This window comes from Hypanus sabinus, chromosome 2 (genome assembly GCF_030144855.1).
Source record: "Hypanus sabinus isolate sHypSab1 chromosome 2, sHypSab1.hap1, whole genome shotgun sequence".
NCBI lineage: Eukaryota > Metazoa > Chordata > Chondrichthyes > Myliobatiformes > Dasyatidae > Hypanus > Hypanus sabinus.
The window spans coordinates 184755244-184774414 of record NC_082707.1 but is presented as its reverse complement, the minus strand read 5'-3'; the positions used below and the strand labels follow the sequence as shown (position 1 = coordinate 184774414).

The following is a 19171-nucleotide window of genomic DNA, read 5'->3' as shown; positions in this document are numbered from 1 at the left end:
AGGGAGAAGCGCTGTCAACTTTTCGGGCCAAGACCCTTCGTCAGGACTAACCTTCCTTTCTATCTCTCCTTTCGGTTAGTCCTGACGAAGGGTCTTGGCCTGAAACGTCAACAGTGCTTCTCCCTATAGATGCTCCCTGGCCTGCTGTGTTCCACCAGCATTTTGTGTGTGTTGTTTTCTGTATACTGTTATTGTTTTCCCTTGTCCTACCTCAATGCACCATTGTAACAAAATAATCTGTATAGATGGCACGTGAAACAAAGTTTTCACTGCCCCTCAATGCATGTGACATAAATAAATTTACCAATTCAGCTTAAAGGCATCATGTCATCTTTGGATAATCTATCCAGGCTGCTCTGAACAATTCAGTATTACGAGAATCACTCTGGAAGTACTATGCTAAGATAACAAGGCCACAAAAGTACCTTTTCCCCTACTATTAATTTTAACCTGACGGTGCTAATGAGGTGGCAAGGTGGTGTAGCGGTTAGCATAATGCTTTACAGCAACAGCGATCAAGGTTTAATTCCTGCCACTGTTTGTAAGGAGTTTGCGTGTTCATCCCATGACTGTCTGTGTTCCCTCTAGGTCAAGGGTCAGCAACCCGCAGCTCCGGAGCCGCATGCGACTCTTTGATCTCTGTGCTCGGTTCCCCGTAGTTTGTTAGTTTTTGAAATGTAATTCGAAATTTGAAGATTATGGTGATCTTGTACAATCTAAAAACGTTGTGGAGACCCCATTTCCTAGCCACAATTAGCCACCGTTCCGGCTAAGGGAGACAGCCTACGGGGGTTTGTGAGTACGTGTCTTTTGGAGCATCCGCGCCCACGGGGACGGGTTGAGGGAGGCTTTAAATCAAGGCTGTTTAGTTCAAATAAAGTTACCTTTGACTGCAGTGTCTTTATTTTAGCGCTGCGTGTAGCGCTACACCGTTACAACGTGTTTTTTATCGCTATTAATATACATCACCACAGCCAATGCCTGACACCCGCCAGTGCGCGCATTCTTTTAATTCTTCGATCCAAGGTAGGCTAACTATGGAGTTCAAAATGTTTTTGTTGCATGCAGAAATGTAATTTCGTTTTCTCTGCGGGAGTTCATTAATTTCATAAATGCAACACATTATAGTTTGTTTATACATAGCATAAAGGCAAAAAAAACATTGTACGCAGTGTTATTTCATTTTAAATGTCAAACGGGTTTTGTGGCTCCCAGTGTTTTCTTTTCTGTGGGAAATGGGTCCATATTGGCTCTTACAGTGGTAAACGTTGCCGACCCCTGCTCTAGGTGCTTCCTTTTCCTCCCACATTCCAAAAGTATATGGATTAGGGTTAGTAAGTCGTGGGCATGCAACACTTGCTGGCTGCCCTAGCACAATCGTCGGACTGTGTTGATAGTTGACGCAAAAGATGCTTTTCACTGTATGTTTCAATTTTTCAATGTACATTTAACAAATAAAGCTAGTCTTTAATCTTTCTATGAATTCTGTAACTTAAAACAATTCTGCATTTTTTGTGTAAAAACTGTAGATCCCTCTCTTTCTCTCACTCAAGAATAAAGATGCCTGCATTCAATCAGCCTCTCCCTCATTGCTGCCAGAGGACAGTGCCAGAGTCTTGGGTCCTGGAAAGGTTTATTTATTTATTGAGATACAGTGCAGTATAGACCTTTCTGGCCCTTCGAATCACACCATCAGTTAATAACTCATCGGGATGATTGATAGGTTTGTGGCCTAAGTTAGAAGGAGATGAGTTATTATCTTCAAACTTTCTGCATAATCACTCAAAGAGTTGATCTGTACGTGCATGTAACGAAAGCTGTACAACTCATCTCCTTCTACCTTAGGCCACAAACTTATCAATCACCCATCTGTGGACACTTTCTGGAGGTCCAAGATCCGTATGCTTCACAACCACTGGACTAAGTGTGAATGTGTAAATGTAGGAGGGGACTATGTTGAGAAATAAATGTGCTAGGTTTTCTAAAATTGACTCCTTCTACCTTAGACCACGAACGTATCAATCACCCCTTGTAATTGGAGTAAGGGGAACTATGAAGCTGTCAGGCAGGAACTTGGAAGCATAAATTGGGAACAGATGTTCTCAGGGAAGTGTACAGCAGAAATGTGGCAAATGTTCAGGGGATATTTGTGTGGCATTCTGCATAGGTACGTTCCAATGAGACAGGGAAAGGATAGTAAGGTACAGGAACCATGGTGTACAAAGTCTGTTGAAAATTTATCAAGAAGTAAAGCTTACAAAAGGTTCAAAACATTACATAATGATAGAGATCTAGAAGATTATAAACCTAGCAGGAAGGAGCTTAAGAGTGAAATTAGGCCTTGGCGAGCACGATGAAGGAAAAACCCAAGGCATTCTACAAGTACGTGAAGAGCGAAAGGATAAGATATGTGAGAATAGGACCAATCAAGTGTGACAGTGGAAAAGATGTATGGATCCAGAGGAGGTAGTGGAGGTACTTAATGAATACTTTGCTTCAATATTCACTACGGTAAAGGACCTTGGCGATTGTAGGGACGACTTACAGTGGACAGAAAAGCTTGAGCATATAGACATTAAGAAAGGGGATGTGCTGGAGCTTTTGGAACTCATCAAATTGGATAAGTCACTGGGACCGGACGAGATATACACCAGGTTACTATGGGAAGCAAGGAAGGAGATTGCTGAGCCTCTGGCAATGATCTTTGCATCATCAATGGGGACAGGAGAGGTTCCGGAGGATTGGAGGGTTGCAGATGTTGTTCCCTTATTCAAGAAAGGGAGTAGAGATAGCCCAGGAAATTATAGACCAGTGAGTCTTACTTCAGTGGTTGGTAAGTTGATGGAGAAGATCCTGAGAGGCAGGATTTATGAACATTTGGAGAGCCATAACATGATTAGGAATAGTCAGCATAGCTTTGTCAAAGGCAGGTTGTGCCTTATGAGCCTGATTGAATTCTTTGAGGATGTGACTGAACACATTGATGAAGGTAGGGCAGTAGATGTAGTGTATATGGATTTCAGCAAGGCATTTGACAAGGCACCCCATGCAAGGCTTATTGAGAAAGTAAGGAGGCATGGGATCCAAGGGGACATTGCTTTGTGGATCCAAAATTGGCTTGCCCACAGAGGACAAAGAGTGGTTGTAGATGGGTCATATTCTGCATGGAGGTCGGTCACCAATGGTGTGCCTCAGGGATCTGTCCTGGGACCCCCTTCTCTTTGTGATTTTTTTTAAATGGCCTGGATGAGAAAGTGGAGGGAGGGGGTAGTAAATTTGCTGATGACACAAAGGTTGGGGGTGTTGTGGATAGTGTGGAGGGCTGTCAGAGGTCACAGAAGGACCGATAGGATGCAAAACTGGGCTGAGAAGTGGCAGGTGGAGTTCAACCCAGATAAGTGTGAGGTAGTTCATTTTGGTGGGTCAAATATGATGGCAGAATATAGTATTAATGGTAAGACTCCTGGCAGTGTGGAGGATCAGAGAGATCTTGGGGTCTAAGTCCATAGGACACTCAAAAGCTGCTGCACAGGTTGACTCTGTAGTTAAGAAGGAATACGGTGTATTGGCCTTCATCAACCGTGGGATTGAGTTCAAGAGCCAGGAGGTAATATTACAGCTATATAAGACCCTGGTCAAACCCACTTGGAGTATCGTTCTCAGTTCTGGTCACCTCACTACAGGAAGGATGTGGAAACTATAGAAAGGGTACAGAAGAAGTTTACAAGGATGTTGCCTGGATTGGGGAGCATGCCTCATGAGAATAGGTTGAGTGAACTTGGCCTTTTTTCCTTGGAGTGACGGAGGATGAGAGATGACCTGATAGAGGTGTATAAGATGATGAGAGGCATTGATCAGTGGATAGTCAGAGGCTTTTTCCCAGGGCTGAAATGACTAACATGAGAGGACACAGTTTTAAGGTGCTTGGAAGTAGGTACAGAGGAGATGTCAGGGGTAAGTTGCTGTTTCTTTTAAAAACGCAGAGAGTGGTGAGCATGTGGGATGGGCTGCCAGCGATGGTGGTGCAGGCAGATACGATAGGGTCTTTTAAGAAACTTCTTATCGGGTAGGTACAAGGAGCTTAGAAAAATAGAGGGCTATGGGTAACCCGAGGTAAGTATGTGTTGGGCACAGCACTGTGGGCCGAAGGGCTTGTATTGTGTTGTAGGTTTTTCTATGTTTCTACTTCTATGACCCTTCATGAAGGGTCTTGAGCTGAGGCGTCGGCTGTCTGTCTCTCTCCATAGATGCTGCCTGACTTGCTGAATTCCTCTCATGTTTCGTGTGATTCTGCCACATCTACTTTCGTCAGCCTTTTATTCCTTGCCCCTGCCTGGAAGGATGGTGGAGAATAATCTTTATTATGTGCCTTGCATATGACATCAGCAATTATTATCCCAAAACAATATTTGGATTTTCAGAAGGCCTTTGACAAAGTGCTGCACATGAGGCTGCTTAGCAAGATAAGAGCCCATGGAATTACAGGGAAATCACTAGCATGGGTGGAGCATTGACTGATCGGCAGAAAACAGAGAGTGGGAATAAAGGGATTCTATTCTGGTGACTGCCGGTTACCAGTGGAGTTCCACAAGGTTCTGTGTTGGGGCCGCTGCTTTTTACAATGAATATCAATGAGTTGGACTGCAGTATTAATGGATTTGTGGATAAATTTGTCAATGATACAAAGATAGGTGGAGGAACGGATAGTATTGAGGAAAGAGCCTGCAGAGAAACTTGGAGAGTTTAGGGGAATGGGCAAAGAAGTGGCAAATGAAATACAATGTTGGAAAGTGTATGGTCATGCACTTTGGTGGAAGAAATAAATGGGCAGACTATTATTTAGATAGGGAGAGGATTCAAAATGCAGAGACGCAAAGGGGCTTGGGGGTCCTTGTGCAAGATACCCTAAAGGTTAACCTCCAGGTTGAGTCGGTGTTGAAGAAGACAAATGCAATGTTGGCATTCATTTCTAGAATATAAAAGCAGGGATGTGATGTTGAGGCTCTGTAAGGCACTCGTGAGACCACACAGAGTATTGTGTGCAGTTTTGGGCTCTTTATTTTAGAAAGGATATACTGACATTGGAGAGGGTTCAGAGAAGATTCATGAGAATGATTCCAGGAACAAAGGGGTTACCTTATGAGAAATGTCCAGCAGCTGTCGGGCTGTATTCCCTGGAGTTCAGGAGAATGAGGGGGTATCTCATAGAAAACATTCGGAATGTTAAAAGGCCAGAACAAATTAGATATGGCTAAGTTATTTCCCATGGTAGGGGAGTCTAGCAGGCACAACTTCAGGATTGAAGGATGTCCATTTAGGACAGAGATGCAGAGAAATTACTTTAGTCAGAGGGTGGTAAATCTGGAATTTGTTGCCAGAAGCGGGCTGTGGAGGCCAAGTCATTGGGTGCATTTAAGGCAGAGATAGATAGGTTCTTGATTACCCAGGGCATTAAAGGTTATGGGGAGAGGGCAGGGGAGTGGGAATGTCTAGAAGAATTGGATCAGCCCATGATTGAATGATGCAACAGACTCGATGGGCCAATTGGCCCATTTCTGCTCTGATGTCTTAAGGACCATGATTGTTCTTTGCAATATTTTTCTACTGAAATAATTTGGCTTTGTCTTCTTCTAGGCAGTGTCTTTACAAGAAGGGTGACCCCAGCCATTATCAATACTCTTCAGATGTTTGTCTGGCGTCAGCGGTCACATGACCAGGATTGAGAGACGCGCCAGCTGTTCATACAGCCATCCACCATGTTCCCATGGTTTCACTTGACCCTGGTCTGGTCTGGTCGGATGGCGGGGGGGAGGTTGTTGCTAAGCAGGTGCTAAACCTTGCCCAAGGGTCATCTGCAGGCTAGCGGAGGGAAGGAGCGCCCTACACTTCCTTTGGTTAAGACGCATCTCCACCCCGCCACCCATGTAGAGAATAGCCAATCCAAACCTCGAGAAGGGATGTAGGGTAGATACTTCAATGGATTGGGACCAGAGCCCAATGGCATGAGAGGAGAGTGAGCGAGCAGGGTAGTGAATAATAGGGCCAAATGGACCCCAGCTGCGAAAGAGGACGCTATAAGTAAAGGAACACACGGCAATTGCTCCACAAAACGGAGAGGACGAGGTGAAGCCGGACTGGTTTGACTGAAATAGAGGGTGATCAAGGCCCAATTGTAGACTCTTGTGTGCAGAGATAGGAAAACGGAAGACGCAAGCACTCTGGTGGGGAGAGCCCTAGCGGGCGGCACCCAGTCCCGAGCATTTACCTTCGGAGCCACTTGCACAGGGCACCTTCGTCCCAGCAAACGCCGGGAATAATGAACCCGACGGCGCTTCCATCCTCCTCAGGCCGCTCTCCTCCGTCGTTTCGTCCTTTGAATATGACGACATGGAACCGCGAGGGCGTTTGGGATTTGTAGTTTCAAATGGTGCATTCTCAATAAGAGTGATGTCTAACTGCCCTTTCTTGGACTACAAGCGAGAGAAAATGTGCAATTAAGTTTATAGACATGAATCTGCGAAAATACTATGTTTCACGTTGCAACTATATCAAACCTTGGTTAGACTGCAATTATTCTATTGTGTGCAATTCTGGTTACTTCATTTCAAGAAGGATGTGAAACCTTTGGAGAGGGTGCAGTAGAGGTTCATCAGGATGTTGCCTGGATTAGAGGGTCTAAAATATAAGAGGTTGAGGAACAATCATTGTTGTATCTGGAGTGTCAAGGGCCGAAGGGAGACCTGATGGAAGTTTATTAGCACAAAAGATTCTGCAGATACTGGAAATGGTGTGCAACATGCACAAAATGCATCTATAGAACTGAATAAGCAGTCAACATTTTGGACCATGAAGGTCTCAGACCGAAACTTCAACTATTTGTTCCCCTCCATAGAAATCTATAAGATTATGAGCAGTGAGCATTAGAGCGTTTAGCTCTAATTGCTCTAACGAACATTAGAGTATTTTCCCAGGGTCGAAATGTCAAATACTAGAGAGCATGCATTAAAGATAAAGAGAGAATGTTTAAAGGAGATATGTAGTAAAGTTATATTTTACTCAGAGAATGGTGGATGCTTGGAACAAACTGTTGTGGAATGGTGGAAGCAGGTAGGATGATGGTGTTTAAGAAGCTGTTAAAGAAACTCATGAATATGGAGGGACATGGACGTGTACAGGCTAAATAAAATTAGTTTAATTTGGCATCATGTTTGGCACAGGCACTGTGGGCAAATGACACTGTTTCTCTTCTGTAATAGATACGGACAATGAATGAAGTGATCAGCAATCAATTTCTGAATTTATGTGTGCAAACAGTTAATAATGAAGGTACTTAGTCAGAGCTCCAAGTAAGTCATGTAGCTTATCAGTAAATACCTACTTAATAGTCAGTATGGATATGGGGGCTGAAGGGCCTATTTCAGGTTTCATGATTCTATGAAACATTTTTATATGATATTTTGTTGAATTAACATTGCATTTAAAACTGGCCAAGCAATCAGACAGAAACAAGTTCAGGCATCATTATTATCTATGTTCAAAGTTCTAAGTAAATTTATTATCAAAGTACATGTATGTCACCATTTACAACCACAAGATTTATTTTTTTATGGGCAATCACAGTAGATATAAAGAAACATAAAAAGAATCAATGAAAACAAATCATTGTAAAACAACCAGCAGGCAAAAGACAAACTGTGCATACTCAAAAAAATAATAACTAGCTAAGCAATAAATACTGAGAACGTGAGTTATAGAATCTTTAAAAGTGAGTTCAAAATGTAGTCCGTTGAATCAATTCAGTGTTGGGATGCATGTAGTTATCCCCTTTGGTTCAAGCTGTATGTTTAAAGAAAAATAAAGAACAAAATAACATCTTGTGAGTCACTGTTAGTCAGAAACTCCGCTGCACTTTGTCAGATAAATACTACGAGCAATTCAGTGACTGAGTGATTCATCACGTCACACCCCAAATTTCCTGCACGAGAGGAGGCACAAGCTGGAGTGAATACAACTCCAACAACACTCAGGAAACAGCACTGGTCGCTTGACTGGTAATCAATGGAAAACGCAACTTTCATTAACTGCGCCACAAAGCAACTTTGATAGCACTTTCTAAAACTATGACCAAGAAGCACAAGAGCATAGCAATTACGATGGGAAAGAGACAAAATTAAAGATTGGGTTTATTTGTCACATGCCCATTGAACTATACAGTGAAATGCATTGGTTTGCATCAACAACCAACAAAGTCCAAATATGTCCTGGTTGCCAGTCTTCCAGTACCAACATTGCGCCAGGGTAGCTACACAGTTCATGTGACACTATTACAGCTGAGGGGTGTTGGAATTCAGATTTCAGTTCTGGCATCCTCCGTAAGGAGTCTCTGAACGTTCCCCCCCCCCCCCCCCATCCCGTGGAATGCACACGGTTTTCCTCGAGTGCTCTGGTTTCCCCCCACAGTCCAAAGATGTATCGGCTAGGTTGATTTATCGTTGTGAATTGTCTCATGGTTAGGTAAGGGTTAAATCGGGGTTTGTTGGGGTGGCGCAACTCGTAAGGTCGGGAGGGGCTATCCTGCACTGCATCTCTAGATAAATACATAGCATGCCCACAACTCACTAACCCGAAGCCGTTTGTCTTTGGAATGTGGAAGGAAACCGGAGCACCCCGAGCAAACCCAGGTACAAATAGCATGCCCACAATGTTCATCACAACAGCAAAAAAAAACAATTTTCACACACACACACACACACACACACACACACACAGGTCTTCAGCCCCAGCACAGGCCCCTTCTGGGCCTCCAACCTCCAGTCCATGGCCTGGACATGTGAGTGGCTACGTGTTTGAACCAGGACAGGCTTTTGGTGATATTCACTCCAAGGAACTTGAAGGTTGAAGGCTCAAACCTCAGCACGGTTGGTGTAAACAAGAGTATGTGCATCACCACCCCCCCCCCCTTCCTGTAGCCAATGACCAGCACTTTTTTTTGCTGACTTTTGAGGGGAAGGTTGAAAGACTTTCTATCCGAATCAACAAACTCATTCGTAAGGCCAGTGATGAGTGGGGGTGGAAATGGACTCTCTGATGGTGGTGTCTGAAAAGAGGATGCTGTCCAAGTTGCATGCCATCTTGGACAATGACTCCCATCCACTCCATAATGTACTGGTTAGGCACAGGAGTACATTCAGCCAGAGACTCATTCCACGGAGATGTAACACTGAGCGTCATAGGAAATCATTCCTGCTTGTGGCCATCAAACTTTACAACTCCTCCCTCGGAGTGTCAGACACCCTGAGCCAATAGGCTGGTCCTGGACTTATTTCCACTTGGCATGATTAACTTATTATCATTTAATTATTTATGGTTTTATATTGCTATATTTCTACACTATTCTTGGTTGGTGCGGCTGTAACGAAACCCAATTTCCCTCGGGATCAATAAAGTATGTCTGTCTGTATCTCCTTCCCGTTCTCTGACTCATTGTTATTTCGGATACAGCCCACTGTGGCGGTATCGTCGGCAAACTTGTAAATGGAGTTAGATCCAATGGTCATTGAGTATATAAGGAGTAGAGTTGGGGGCTGGCATTGGAGCCTTGTGAGGCACCAGCGTTGAGGATAATCATACCGGAGGCGTTGCTGCCTATCCTTCCTGATTGCGATCTGTTGGTCAAGAAGTCAAAGATCCAGTTGCAAAGGGAGATGCTGAGTGACAGATCTAGAAGGATGGAGATAAGTTTGCTTGGAATTATAGTATTGAAGGTGGAGCTATGGTCAATAAACACTAGTCTTACATAGGGGTCTTTTCTATCCCAATGCTCCAGAGCTGAGTGTAGGGTCAAGGAGATGGCGTTTGCAGTGAGTCAGTGTTGTCTGGGAGGCTGGAGTTAAGGTGTGCCATAACCAGCCTCTTGAAGTGCATATTGAAAGATTTTTGAATGAAAATTATTGCTAATTTTGCCAACATTGTTATAGTAAGTGAATAAAACAGAACCGTTCAGCACAGCAGGGTACAGATCCTTCAACCCACAATGTTCTGCTGACTTTTTAGCCCACTCCAACCCTGCCCTCCTACATAGTTCTCTATTTTTCCAGCATCTGTGTGCCTAAGAGTTTCTTAAAATGCCCCCTCATGTGTCTGCCTCGATCACTATCCCTGGCTGGGAGTTCCATGCACTCACCATTCTGTGTGTAAAGAATTTATCTCTGACATCCTCTCTATATTTTCTTCCAACTATGTTAATATCATGCCTGTGGTATTAACCATTTCCAGCTGGGAAAAGTCTCTGGCTATCTACTCAATCTATGCATTTGATTATCTTGTACACATGAATATGCCAAAAAAGTTCACAGCTGACTTTTGATTAGTTTGAGACTGCCTGGGGCTGTGAAGATTTATCTTTGAAAACTCTACCCCTTTTTTTGGAGGAGGCTGTATAAGAGTAGGAGTTGACAGTATATCTCCCCTCTGCCAGTCAATGAGGCGGTTAGCTCTACTGTTACATAACATCACAACCCCTCTTAAAGCCACTGAACAACAAAAATCTGCAATTAATGATCCTTGCAACACTCGTCATTGCCTTATGGAAAAAATGTTCACATTTCTACCAAACTGTGGATAGGAGAGTTTCCCAGCTGTTTCTTGAGAGGCCCAACTCTATACTTTTTGGCTGTGTATTTTAGACTTGGACTCTGAATCAGAATCTGGTTTATTATCACTGGCATATGTTGTGAAATGTCTTGTTTTGCGGCGGTAGCGCAGTGCAAGAACAAGATTACTATGTTACAATCACTATGTCAATGAATGGTGCAAAAGAGGAACTGCAAGGTAGTGTTCATGAGTCCATGGAAATCTGATAATGAAGAAGAGTTGGTTCCTAAATCACTGAGTGTGGGTCTTCAGGTTCCTGAACCTCCTCCCAATTATAGTAATGTGAAGGAGGCTTGTCACAGATGGTGACGATCCTTAATGACGGGTGTCACCTATCTTGAAGTATTGCCTCTTGAAGATACCTCGATGGTGGGGAGGTCTGTGCTCGTGATAGGGCTGGCTGAGTCTTCAACCCTCTCGCGCAGGGGGCTTTACACCTTTTCCTCCAACAACTCCACTTAACTGCAATTCTTTCCTTGTTTCCACATGGCCCCCACACCTTATGTCTGAACACCGAAACATTAAAACATGCTGCTCCACTTGAAGAACCTTCTTGAAGTCGGGCATGCAGTTCTGCTAATACCATGAGGGGGCAGAGCTTGCAAGGTATCACAGCTGCAGCAAGGCAAAGATTATTTAAAAGCTGGGATCATACTGAGGGCCCTGGACCAGAAGGGGAGCGCAGAAGAAACATTTCAGTCATCAATGCATAGCCACTTAATCTGGGTGAGAACTTAGGACAATTGATTCCTGTTCATTGGATGTACACTTTTGGAAGTACACATATACTGGTTAGGTTTGTGAGATATGTTTCAGGATCTAGCTGATGCTGGTAAGGTCAGTAAGTTTGGCCGTCCCTAATTCTACTCCAGAAGGCTTTGATGGACTGTCTAAGACCATAAGACATATGAGCAGAATTAGGCTATTTGGCCCATCGAGCTTGCTCTGCCCGATGGCTGTTTTATTAACCCTTTTATTCTCTTACCTTCTCCCTATAACCTTTGATGCCCTTACCTATCAACCTCCACATTAAATATATGCAATGTAACATTGCATTCTTCCCGATAATGGTTTTGATTGGGAAAATATAGGATTTGCTTATACACTGATGCCTTTTGCAGTCAAAAAGCCTGTGACTGTTCGTATGAAGAAACATCAGATGTGAGATCAACAGGGAATTGTTGGTTTCGGGGTGGGGGGGCTTTACATAGGCATCCTATGTAAGTGATAGAAGGAAGACTCCTATCACATCAGTGACCAACACGTAGGCCCAGTCAGGGATATCCCGCTCCGTTTGTGGATCAGGTTCACATTTATATTCATTCAGACTCATTTATTTATCTGACGTACATCAAAGCATACAGTGAAATGCATCGTTTGCATTAACAACCCACACAACCCAATGACATGCTGAGGGCAGCCCCCCCCCCCCCCACACACACACACACTTCAGACTTCAACCCAGGATGCCGATCGCGGGTTTGACCTTTGGCCTTGATTTCTAGACTTGCATCAACCTCCGACCCCAGTGATCTGGGCCCTCGCATGATTCACAAAGTTCCTTGTAGTCTCTTTCTCCGGAGTGATTCAACGCTTGCACCTCCATATTTCTTGAACAATAATGCTGCAATTGAGCAGTAGTGGAGAAGGCTGTGGAAAGAGGGTTTTGCATCTTTCTTCATATTTCCATATTCTGCCAGACGAAGGCCTTATTCTCCCTGAGAGTCCCTCAGATAGACCACCATGGAAACTCTCCCTGAAAACTACCGCAATTTCAGAAAAGTCCTGGCTTCGAAAATAATTTGAGAGGCCGACTGGGGAAATATAAAGCATTATTGTTGACAGGTTCAAAGAGGGATTTCTCCCAGTGGAGCATACAATCCGAATTCTATCTCCAGAAAAAAAAACAGGAGCTTGTTTATTCACTAAGGAGAGGCCGGGTAATTACAATGCACAGGATGCAGATTCATAGTACAATAGAGGAGATCATTCAGCCTGTCCAGTCTAAGTTGACCCTTTTCCTGCTGTTTTCTTCATTCTGACATTTTCTCCTGGAATCTGGATTCATCTCCCCATTGGATAACGTTCCAACTGCCTTCAACTTGTTGAGTAACTTCTTTGATGCTTAATTTACATTTGTACCCTAAATTTATCAATCTTTTATTCATTGTAAACAATTCTTCTCTCTAACTTCCCCTCTCTAAACACACAGGATGTTACTTTATAAACATCTTCATTACTTTGACTTCCATTGCATGTAAATCATTGAAGTTCAAAGTTCAAGGTAAATATATTATCAAAGTTTGTACATGTCACCATATGCTACCCTGAGATTCATTTGCTTGCAGGCATTCATGAAGAACAAAGAAATACAGCAGAATCTGTGAAAGATTCTGAAAGACTGTGCAGCCCGGCTGATGGATATATTCAACATCTCTCTGGAACAATCCATTGTCCCCTCAGTTTTCAAGCTGGCAATCATTATTCCAGTGCCAAAGAAGGCGACAATATCCTGCCTAAGTGACTATCGTCCGGTGGTATTAACGTCAGCCATTATGAAATGTTTTTGAGTGGCTGGTCATTGAGCATATTAAAGCATTTCCCCCGGCCACACTGGACCCTTTCCAGTTGGCTTATCGCTTAAATGGATCCACTAGATAATGCAATAGCCTCTGTCCTGTTCCACCTGGAAGATGGGGTCTCACATGCCAGGCTGTTGTTTATAGACTTCAGTTTGACGTTCAATGCCATCATACCCCAGAAACCGGTGGGGAAGCTGTCCTCGCTGCCTCTCAGCAAGGTGGATTGGAGTGAGAGGAACAACCTAAGCCTGAATGTGGAGAAGACGAAAGAAATCATTGTGGGCTTCAGGAAGGTGCAGACATTCCAACCCCTCTGCACATACTGTACATGGCTCCTTCATGGAGAGAGTTAAATGCACCAAAGCCCTGGGAGTTCACAACATGGCTAACCTCACCTGGTTCCTCAATATCACCTCCCTGAACAAGAGGACACAGCAGCACCTCCACTTCCTGAGACAAGCAAGGCTCCCACCCCACCCCCCATCTCTACTGTGTTATACATGAGCAGCATTGAGAGCATCCTGACAAGTTGCACCTCCATCTGGTATGAGAGCAGTCGAGCATCAGACCTGAAGTCCATACAAAGAACTGACAACAGCTGAGAGGATCACAGGCGTCTCCCTACCATCCATCGGGAACAATTATCAGGAGCGCTACATACGCAGGGCCCTTAGTATTATTAAAGATCCCACCCATCCATCCAGCATCCTCTTCGACGTTCTACCATCGGGCAGGAGATAACGAAGCTTAAAAACAAGAACGGTCGGGATGAGAAACAGTTTCTTCCCCCAGGCCATTAGGCTTCTGAACTCCCGGCTGCATTGTATTTGAAGTGTCACTGGTTAATCTGTTCTGTACCTTACAATATTTAATAAGAATGCACTTTACTTTGTTATTTATGTGTGAATCACCTGTATGTTTTCTCCTTACCTTCATAAGTTATTGAGGTCTATGTATGTTATGTGCTTTACACCCTGGTTCAAAGAAACATTGTCTTGTTTCTATATACATTATATATGTTATATACTGTACATGTATGTAGTTAAATGACAATAAATTTGACTTGACTTGACCTGAAAAACTACATACAAAGATGAACAAACAACGTGCAAAAGAATACAACTGTGCGAACACAAAAATAGATAAATAGATAATAAATAGATAGATGGATAGATGGCCAAACAAATAAACAAATAGATAGATAGATAAATAAATAGCTAAACAGATGCTGAGAATTTGAGTTATGGTGTCATTGAAAGTGAGTCCATAGATTGTGTAATCAGTTCAGTGTTGAGGTGAGTATAATCTTAGCCTACATTATACTAAAGCGACTGAAGATAAAAGGACTCACGAGAGACTAAAAATCTTGAGATGCTGGAGGAACTCAACATCTATGGATATCCTGATGAGGGGTCTCGGTCTGAAACATTGACTATTTTTTTTTCTTTTTCAATCTTTTTATTAATTTTCACATATACACAAAAAAACATAACATAATAATGAGTAAATTATGAATACAATAGACTTGAAATCACGTTAATAATAAGATAACAATATCCTATTAAACATCAACAGAAGAAAATACCTTAATCAATCAAGTCCATATGATTATATATGAAAAAAAAACAAAAATAACCATTAAAAAAGAGAAAAAAAAAATTGAAAATATGTGGAAAAAAAAGTATATATTAAGAAAAATAAAACTCTAAACTAAACTAACATGGGCAACAATAATAGTTTACAAGTATATGATAGTGTCAACAAACTCCAGAACTCCATACCTGAACATGAATAAGCAGAAAGAAGGTCTGGAAAGGGCCAAATGAAACATTGACTATTTATTCTCATCTATAGATGCTGCCTGACCTGCTGAGCTCCACCAGCGAGTTGTGTGTGTTGATCTATGGAGGGACATGACATTTGGAGCCGTGGCCAACATCAGGACACAGGGAGATAAAAAGGACTGCAGATGATGGGAGTCTGAAATAAAATCAGGAAACGTCGAAAACACTCAACAGATAAGATAACATCAATGAAAAGGAAAACAGAGTTAACATTACAGATCTAATGAAGGGTCTTGGACAAAAAGTCAACTGTTTATTCCTCTCCATAGATGCAGCCTGACCTCCTGAGTTCCTCCAGCATTTTGTGTGTGTTGCTCTGGATTTCCAGCATCTGCAGAATCTCTTGCATTCTTGTTAACATTACAGCTTTGAGAAACCAGATAGAGAGAGAAAACACAAGTTGGTTTTAAATTGCTGAGAAGGTGGGGGGAGGGATGGGTAGATGAGAGGAAATGCCATTGATAGGGTGAGAGCAAATAAGATAATGTGGCAGTCAGAAGCACACTATGTGTCTTTAATCTACATTTAGTGGTGTTTAATAACAGGGCTGTGGGACATCCCCAGCAAGACAGGCAGTACTAATAGAGAGAAAAACTGAGCCAAAGTCACAGCTGCATAACTAACAGAAATGGCCAATTCTGATGCAGATAAAAAGAACGAGCAATTTATTTAAACACAAAAGATTCTGCAGATGTTGGAATTCTTGAGCAACACACACAAACAAGACGCTGGAGGAACTTAGCAGTTCAGGCAGGATATATGGAAAGGAATGTTTTAGGCTAAGACCCTTCATCGGGAATACAAAACAAAGGGGTAGAGCCCAGAATAAGAAAGTGAGGGGAAGATGAGGAGTACAAGCTGGCAGGTGATAAGTGAGACCAGGTGAGGGGGAAGGTGTGTGTGTGTGGGGGGGGGGGGGGATTGATAGGTGGAAGAGATAAATGGCTGAAGGAGGAGGAATCTGATAAGAGAGCAGAGTGGCCCATGGGAGAAGAGAAGGAGGTGATAAGCAGATAAGGTGAGATGACTACCAGGATAGGGAATGGAAAAAGAGAGAAGGGGATGGTGGAAAAATTAACAAAAGTTAGAGAAATTGATATATTCCAAAAGGCTTCAGCTTTCTCAGATGTAAAATTAAAAATTCCTCAAGTTTGTGCCAAGCCTGTTGCAGTGTTGCAGTTATTTTTACTACAGCTAACATTTTCCTAGCAAAATATTTGTCCTTTCTTTCCTAAAACATCAAATCCTAGAAATGCTCACCCACATGAATAGTTTTCCTCACAACCATCGATTCTCTCTGGGTTTTTCTCTCTGGAGTGGAGGATAGGAGGAGACTTGATAGTGGTGTAAAGATGATAAGAGGCAAAGATCGAGTGGATAATCAGAGATATTGTCCCAAGGTGAAAATGGCTAATATGAGGGGCAAAGATATGATCAGAATTAATTATCATAGAAAACTATGCAAAAACAGGCACTTTGGCCAATTTAGTCTACAATGAACTATTTATCTTCCTCGCCCTAACAATCTGCATTTGGACCATAGTCCTCCCATCCATGTAAGGAAAGTATAGAGGTGGGGGATGTCAGAGGTAAGGTGATTGGTGATTGCATGGAACACTCAACGAGGGTGGTGCTAGAGACAGATACATTAGGGGCATTTCAGAAAATTTTAGGTAGGCACAGGGAAGATAGAAAAATGGAGGGCTATATAGGAGGGAAGGGTTAGGTTGATTTTCAAGTTGCTTAAAAGGGCCTGTACTGTACTTTGTTCTATGACTGCAATATTTCAAGAATCAGAATCAGGTTTAATATCACTGGCACATGTCATGAAATTTGTTAATTTTGTGGCAGCAGGACAATAAAATCCATGAGAAATATAGAGTAAAACAATTGAATTACAGTAAGGTTATACATGTCTATTAAATAGTTTAAATAGGTAGTGCAAAAAATACAGAAATAAAAAGTAGTGAGGTAGTGTTCATGGATTCAATGTCCCTTCAGAAATCGGATGGCAGAGAAGATGCTGTTCCTGAATCATTGAGTGTGTGCCTTCAGGCTTTTGTACTCCTTCCTGACAGTAATAATGAGAAGAGTGTATGTCTTGGGTCATGGGGATCTTGAATGATGGTTGTTGCCTTCCTAAGGCACCGCTCCTTGAAGATGTCTTGGATACTATGGAGGCTAGTGCCCATGATGGAGCTGACTAATTTTACAAGTTTCTGAAACTTACTCTAATCTTGTGCAGTAGCACCCCACCACACCAATACCAGATGGTGATGCAGCCAGTCAGAATGCTCTCCATGGTACATTTGTAAAAGTTTTTGTGTTTTAGTTGCCAAACCAAATCTCCTCAAAACTCCTAATGAAATATAGCTGCTGTCTTGTCTTCTTTATAGTTGTATCAGTGTTATGTCCATTTTATATCCTCAGAGATCTCGACTCTTAGAACATGAATCTGCTCACTTTTTCCATTTCTGATCCCCCTGTGAGCATTGGTTTGTGTTCTCTCGTCTTACCCGTTATGAAGTTCACAATCAGTTCTTCAGTCTTGCTGACATTGAGAGCAAGGTTGTTGCTGCAACACCACTCAGCTTACTAGTACATCTCGCTCCTGAATACCTTTTCATCACCATCTGAAATTCTGCAGCAATGGTTATATCACCAGCAAATTTACAGATGGCATTTCAGCAATGTCTGGCCACACAGTCACAGGTATAAAGAGAGTAGAGCAGTGGGCTAAGCACACATCCCTGTGGTGTGCCGCTGTTGATTGTCAGCAAGGTGGAGATTTTACTTCCAACCTGCACACATTGTGGTCTTCCAGTTAAGAGGTCAAGCAACCAGTTGCAGAGGGAGGTACAGATGCCCAGGTTCTGTAGCTTTCTGATCAGGACTGTGGGAACGATGGTGTTAAATGTTGAGCTGTAGTCAATATACAGCATCCTGACATAGGTATTTGCATTTTACAGGTGACCCAAGGCCACGTGGAGAGTCATTAAGATCACATCTGCTGTAGTCCTATTGTGCCGATAGGCAAATTGCAGTGGGTCTCGGTCCTTCCTGAGACAGGTGTTGATTCTGGCCTTGATCAAACTCTCAAAGCATTTCATCACCGTAGATGTGAGTGCCACTGGGTGGTCGGTAGTCATTACAACAGCTCACGCCACTCTTCTTGGGCACTGGTATAATACCACTCACCATCACCTTCTAGGTAGACTTTGGGACAAGCAAAAATGCCAGTCTTACTGGAAACACACAGTAACTAATTTTTTATTTATCTTATTCATAGATACAGTGCGGAGCTGGTCCTTCCAGTTCAACGTGCTGAGCTGCACAGCAACCTACCTTTCAATCAGAGGGCAATTTACAGAGACCAATTAACCTACTAACTGGTATGTCTTTGGAGGGTGGGAGAAAACCAGACTACCCGGAGGAATGGGGAGATGGCACAACCTCCTTACAGACTGCGGCGGAATTGAATTCTGAGTTCTGAGTTCTCCGAGATGTAGTCGCATCATGCTAACCACTACGCTATCATGGTGCCCCAGGGCACATTTAAGTAAAACTTATAAGTTCTTGTTTTCCACACATCCACTTTCTAACAGAGATTACTCACAATGAACAAGTTAGCTTTCCTGAGGCTTGCCCAGATTAAGTTCCTGAACACTTAGTGAAAAAGGATCTAGTGCGCTCCTGGTGTATATGACGAATGAACTCTTACTGGGCTTCCAGCCGGCTACAGGTATCGACCGTAACCAACGTTTCGATGACGATGCCTGGGCACATTTAGTCCTGTGGTATTTGTACCCCCGTCGTCCATCTCTCCCGAATGATTAGTAAGTGTGTTGGTGATAGTACTTTTTCTTTTAGGCTACTGTTGTGACTTCTTACTGTTGTGATTTCTTATTCCAGCTTAAGAATTATACACTCAGTGGCAACTTTATTAGGTACCTGCAGGGGTCAGCAACCTTTTTGCCTCTGTGGGCCGGATCACGTATTAATGAGCGGACGGTGGGCCAGATAAATGCCATAAAAAACTTGAAATATGGAAATTATCCATTTAAATACATCTAGTTATGTTTTGCCTCAAAT

The 19171-nt window shown here is 42.8% G+C and overlaps 1 protein-coding gene across 2 annotated transcripts in view; it reads right to left on the bottom strand.

Annotated features, from left to right (window-relative positions):
* nrde2 (NRDE-2, necessary for RNA interference, domain containing) overlaps positions 1-6373 on the bottom strand; it is a 109630-nt gene extending 103257 nt beyond the window's left edge. For both annotated transcript variants that reach the window (XM_059961201.1, XM_059961209.1), the window contains exon 1: positions 6266-6373. In XM_059961201.1, the coding sequence (XP_059817184.1) occupies positions 6266-6338 (73 nt within the window). In that variant the 5' untranslated portion in view covers positions 6339-6373. The remainder of the gene's footprint in view (positions 1-6265) is intronic.
* Positions 6374-19171: the final 12798 nt, after the last annotated feature.